This window comes from Liolophura sinensis, chromosome 5, assembly GCF_032854445.1.
Source record: "Liolophura sinensis isolate JHLJ2023 chromosome 5, CUHK_Ljap_v2, whole genome shotgun sequence".
Taxonomy (NCBI): Eukaryota; Metazoa; Mollusca; class Polyplacophora; order Chitonida; family Chitonidae; genus Liolophura; species Liolophura sinensis.
In genome coordinates this window covers 9,410,215-9,416,554 of record NC_088299.1, presented here as the reverse complement: position 1 = coordinate 9,416,554, position 6,340 = coordinate 9,410,215, and the positions used below count along the sequence as shown (strand labels likewise).

The window sequence follows — 6,340 nt, the reverse complement described above, 5'->3', positions numbered from 1 at the left end:
GACAAGAAGCCAGATTTCACTGGAAATACGCATGATCACGTACATGCCAGATATAATACTGTCGTAACTGCTCTGGGTTTTACTCTCTATGTCACATTGTAGCAGTGTGAAAAGTTCTTGAGTACGGCGTACAACTAAAAGAAAAAAAAACAACAAAAAAAAAAAAAAACAGGAACAAAATTACTCCCTATGCTCTTAGTCTTGTATATTAATAACAGCTTTGCCCTAAGAAAAATACAATCCAGTATGAAATGATTATCAGTGACAGCGAGGGAATCTACATCCCCCCCCCCCCCTTTACTGAACGAGCACCTTGTGTGTCCTAGTGATTGAAAGGGAAAGCGCCTTTACCCACTTGACCACGGCATAACAAACACCATGAAATCTCTACAGATATTCCGCTTGTCCTTCATGTTTTTTGATTGATTTGCTTGATTAGTGGTTTACACCGCACTTTACAATAGTTCATTTTACGACGGAGTCCGGTTTTATGGTGAGAGAAACCGAGCATCGCCCGGAGAAACTCCTCGACCATCCGCAGGTTGCTGCAAAACTTCCCGCGTACCGACGGAGAGGAAGCCAGCATGAGCTGGATTTGAACTCACAGCGACCGCATTGGGAGAGGCTCCTGGGTCATTCAGCCACGCTGGCACGCTAACCTCGTCCACGGGTGTCCCAAAAACGTTTTGAGATGCTAGCCCAAAGATATGCGACACTGAGTCATCGTAAACGCTGTAATCTACCTATACATACATCCAAAAATTTTTGGACATATTCGATAGGGGCCAGCTTTATGGGCGAATGAAACAGAAATACTCAGGGAAGATCAACCACCTTTAACGAAATTTTCCATGTGTAAAGTACGAATATGCACACCACATCGATAGAAGACACGTGACCTTCAACAAAGGTTAGACAGGCGCAAACAGCTACACCAACCTCTCCGCTCGTTCTCAATAAGGCTGCACAAAAAGCGATCGAATTCTGCAGTCTCCAGATCCGGGTATCCTTGCTTGTTTCCGATGTGGATGTGGAAGTTTTGAGATTTGTCGACTACCTGAGGAAGGGTGATGGTTTACATCTCGTGTGTGACATTATCCAGTAATCCAAAACACATATTATGGCCTTAAAGTTAAAAACTTTCCAGGATGTCTTTACATCAAATTACATCACCGTTGTACAGAACAATAAAAACCTTCCAACGGACCCTATCCGGTTATCTCCCACCGTAAGGCTGGTCGTCGTCCTATAGTTGAGCTATTCCTGAGTACTACGTAAATACACCAATCATATTAATAATCAAATAAATACGTCACCTTATTTCAATATTAGCAAGATTTTTTATTTCATTTCCAGGTCTGTATGTAATTAAAGAACATAATTAAGAAAATCCAGCTTTCACATTTTAAAAGAGACAGAGTGAAATTTCTTTGAGCTCGAAGTAATCGAAGTAATTGTTTATTTATGAATGTGTTGCATTTGTTATAAAATTAAAATGGTGATTTACCATTTACCCATGGGGACAGCTCTGGCAACTTTCTGATCATAGAATTTCCCCTGCTTCACCAGAGACACGCTAAAGCTACAAAAGCCGTTATTTTCACAACCAATCACGGTTCCTTCACGACCGTTCACACTGAGCCGGTCAAACTGGTCAAGGTAGAGGACGGCGGAGTTGGACGCCGTGACACAATCACCTTCTGCCTTGGCCGAGTTCACGACTTCTCCGTTCTGCGTCAGATCCACATGGGCTTCTTTGGTGCTACCTTTCTTGGTTTGTACGTGGTAGTTGATGGAATATATCCCTGGCACCGGAGCTGTGAAGACACCGTATTCTTTGTTGTACCCACCATTGATGTTTGTGATGATGTGGTCAAAGCCAACAGGTGCGGGTTTGTAGAAATACTGGTCAGTGGTTCTGAGAACAGAGCTGGCCACGGCGTCCTGCGGGTTGACGTAATTTTCCGGCTGTGGTAATTTCTTAGCGGAATATACGTGATGGCTGTTAGGTGTGCCAGCTTTTCCAGCAACACCAGCACCGCCAACCTTTCGGGCACCTCCCCGTCCGGGTCTTCCGGCACCACTTGCACCTGCTCGACCGGGTCTGCTAGTATCTCCGGGACCTCTAGCACCTCTCTGCCCGGGTCTACCGGCACCTCCGGGACGTCCGGCAATCCTTTGCCCGGGATTTCCGGCACCTCTATTACCTCCCTGTGTTTGCAGCACGGAACCTTGATGCGCATTTTTTCTGTAATGACCAGTGGGGTTATGTGGGTCTCCTGATTAAAAAACAAACGAAAAAACATTACTAAACTATAATATTGATTGCTATATTGCGCGGAGGGTGTAAAGTTTATGGCAATGCTTTGTCATGACGTCAGTTTACCTGTAAAAAAATGTATTTCACAATGAGCAGCTGAACAAGTGGGCAAACTACAAAGAAAGGCAGCACAATAAACTCTACAACTCACAATTACGTTATACTGTACAGGAAAGTTTTTTTCAACAATATTGCAATTAGCCGCTAGCAGCAACTAGATATCAATTCAGCCATAGCATAGTTATTCTGCTGTTTCACCTCCGGCAAGACACTCAACAAAGTGTACTGACACCGATATAACCACTATCTTACTTGGCCTGTATTCTATATTCTATTTCAAAAGAAGTAACGTACCCATTTTATTGTCATGAGCGTGAGGTGATTTTGGACTTAGTCTATCGTCTCGCTGTCCGGGTCTTTCCAAACCTCCCATTCTGGGTCTTTGGACACCTCTTATTCCGGGCCTTTCGACACCTCCCACGGGTCCCTGGCGTTCATCTCTGCCGAAATGTCCATATGAGTGACCTAAATGACAAAAAGAATCATAATAGACAGAGAATCTCCACCCAGTGGTAAAAAAACGATTTGTAACAGACACAGCTGTTCAAAGAATACGTCATTTTGTTTCACTCCAAACAGCTTTTTACATCTGTGTTAAATGTTATATGTTAAATTTTGCACATTGGCCCAATTTCACCAAGCGGTATAAGACATATTTTTTATCGTACATTTGTCGTACGACATTTTGTACGTTATTATCACCGTACTATTGTCCTCAATGTGCGATTAGGGTGCACGTACGACATCTTTGTGAAACTGAGCCCAGATCCTTAACATTTGTCACATAATTTTTACATCTAGTAAATTATGGAATTTCTAAAACTTACTCAACACACAGCACATGATCAGTTAATAAGAAAACGCTGATGATTGGACTAGAAATATATGGCGTTACCTGAAGGATATGGTCCATAAGGGTCGCTGGGGTAGTACTGTTGTTGATCCACCTCACCCCAGCCGTACACACTGACACACAGACAGACCGCAGCCGAGACAAGTGTTAGAGGCATCATGGCTGTTATTGCGTTTGACAAGAAGTCTTCTGCCAGGTAATCTTCTCTTCCACAAAGAGAACTGCCATCAACGACTAATGTGTCCACTTATATAGCTCATGATGCACACAGGAAAAACTGAAGACACCTTGAGCGGGATTTTACAACCAGTTCGACTTAAAAGCTTCGTTAATTCGTAACTAATCGGCCGTGATTATAAGGTTATACGCCCAGAACACAATATCCGATTATCCGAGCCTTCCTCAGTCTTTCTTAAACAATGTTGATAAACCCTCTTTTTTTGTCCTGCTTTGGTCTTTGTTTGTACCTCACTAATTACAAAAAAAAGTTTAAGCGTGATTTTTTGACTGTCTATGCATGTGTCTGACAAATGCTAAAAATATATCTGTTTAATGTAATGACCTTGAACATTTGCATGGCGCTTTAACTGTATAGGTATCGTTAATATATGCATGGAGGGAGGCCTCCAAACCTATTATTACACATTCATTATCCGAACTGTAAAATAACCGACGCCCTCTCTGTAAGAGCAGCTTTTTAGAGTGTCGTATTCGTATATAGGATGTACAAGGTCACGAGTTCGATTCCATCATGTGTGGGCTTGTGAGTGGCCTTATCCATCTAGGCATTTGTTTGATAACAAATCTATCCAACTAGGCATTTGTCTTGAACCACACAGTGGTTTTCGTGTGATTGTTGTCTCATCGCCATATACTCAAAAATTTTCATCTTATACGATGGTAGTCTTCTGAATGGTGGAAATCGAAACAACCGCCAATCTTGGGCTAGTTACTGATGAACTTTCCTACGTGCGACATATATGTCATACTGGTAGGGTGTGTTCAGCAAAACCAAACAAGAGATCACCCTGAACAGTTAATTTCCACCGCAGCACCAAGCCGCCATGTAGTCAAATGTTCTCGTATGAAGCGACTATTTTATTAAATAATAAAACTAACTAGAACTGCTTGCAGTTCTGCGGCTTCCAAGCAGTCTTTTAGCTTATGCTTCAGTACAAAGAAGTGTGCAATTTAGCGTGTTATTTAAACAGTGGAAGAGAGAAAACTTGCAGTGCTATAGCTGAGGAAAGAACATATTTTGGGATACAAAGTGGTGCAATTTGCAAATTTTTAAATCTTACAGTTTTTGATTTACAGGCCATTAAAACTACTAAATAACAACAAACTTCAAAACCTTTGAAGATTATGCCCGGGAGCCACATTTTGCTGCCACATTTCAAACAGATACGATTTGTACTTTATTTGAAAACGTGAAAGCACTGTCTGAAAATAATTTTAATATTCCGAGCAATTCGAAGACCTAATAAGATAATGATATATATACTATATGGTGGTTACAGTCAACTTAGCCCGTGATAACATTATGTAACACCGTTCTGCCAGCATGAACACTTATGTAGAGAGCCTTACTTGGCTGTACAGGTATATATTCATACGCTGCGGTGGTTTAATGACTACCAGATATCTTATTATATCTGTCTGCCGCAGTCAGGCGTGTAATTTACTTCATGAGTAGTTAAATCTATAAAGACATGCCATTTACAGGAGATTTAGTTCATAGAGGATATTAATTTTTACTTATAGAAAATTAATGCACGGTACATTACAGTTGCTGTACTGTGTACTTTTCAGTGCGTAGGCAACGTACTGTGTGTATTTTCCAAGAAAAAAAAACATGCATGCAGTCACCAATCACTACTTGTCTATCTGCGACGTTTGTTGGCTCCTGTGTGGCTCGTAAGAAAAGAAAATAATGAGTCTCAGCTTTCCAAGAAGATGTTTGATTAAAAGCCTGTTGCGAAATACAAGTAGGTAATTTCTACGCTTATATGCAATATATAAAATATAAGATATATATATATATAAGCCTCCTCAACTTTCTACATCTCTCTATTCCGACAGCAGTTTCGAGCTCTTGCTCTTACCAAGGAATGAAGTATAACAGTTCGACAGGCTTTATATATGGACATGGCCACAACAGATTTTCAAGTACGGACATGCCAAAGCGTTGTTAACAGTTTTACAGACAGACATATATAGTTGTTGAATGAGCTCACTACTTTCAGCTATATATCAGCTATATATCTATATATACATGCAGGTACATTAAGCCATGGTGATCAGTCATAGTTACAAATTACATGTAATATAATAAAGTTCGAACTTGCCCAGGAGATTATCCATACGGAGAGATTATCTCCTGATGTTTTCTCTGTTAAGTTCACAATTAAATTTATGAATGAAGTACTGTTCTTTGATTCCGCTGGTTTGAGCGTTATTCACCGGTAATTAAAAGAAAGACAATATGTGGAATTTGGGCCAACTGTCTAGGTTACGGGTACATGATGCGATATCTTTGTTTACAGCTAAAATCTGTAAACTTGGCGTGTTAATTTGTTGTCTATATAACCTACCTCGATTCCTTAATGAATCACCAGTTTCGCCTATGTAGATTTTGTTACAAAGAGAGCAGGTTAACACATGAAGTAAGATTTTGGGAATTATAATTCGTATTAGCGTTGATAGGTAAGCTAAAATTGGTAACATGAAACAAAAAATGACTGCTTCATATTAAATGTTCACAGCATTTGCATCGTGGGTCTCCACACTTAGAAGTTGTATAACTGGTTTCTATTGAGTTGGTAGTAAACCGAGCCTTTGTTAGAAGTTTCTTACGACTGGGAGACTGTCTTTTACTGTTTATAATTTTGGTTTGATGAAAAGTTTTAGTGAGATAATCATTTGATTCTAGTAGTGGTCGGTTGTTGTGGATAATGGGAAAGAAGGTAAAATTGTTAGGGTTATGAGTGCATATAAATGAATCAATGGTGACAGATTACTTATGAGCAAACTGACGAAAAGATTTTCTAAACAAAAAGGCTTCAGCTGGAACGCCCTCAGACAAGACAGTATTGCTTTATGTAAAC

The 6,340-nt window shown here is 40.3% G+C and overlaps 1 protein-coding gene across 1 annotated transcript; it reads right to left on the bottom strand.

Annotated features, from left to right (window-relative positions):
* Positions 1–1,503: 1,503 nt before the first annotated feature.
* On the bottom strand, positions 1,504–3,390 carry LOC135465438 (complement C1q-like protein 4). Its single transcript, XM_064742677.1, has 3 exons — positions 3,276–3,390; positions 2,675–2,845; positions 1,504–2,279 (listed from the first exon to the last, which is right to left on the bottom strand). The coding sequence occupies exons 1-3, from the start codon at positions 3,388–3,390 to the stop codon at positions 1,504–1,506; spliced, it is 1,062 nt and encodes a 353-aa protein (XP_064598747.1).
* Between the last annotated feature and the right edge of the window lie 2,950 nt (positions 3,391–6,340).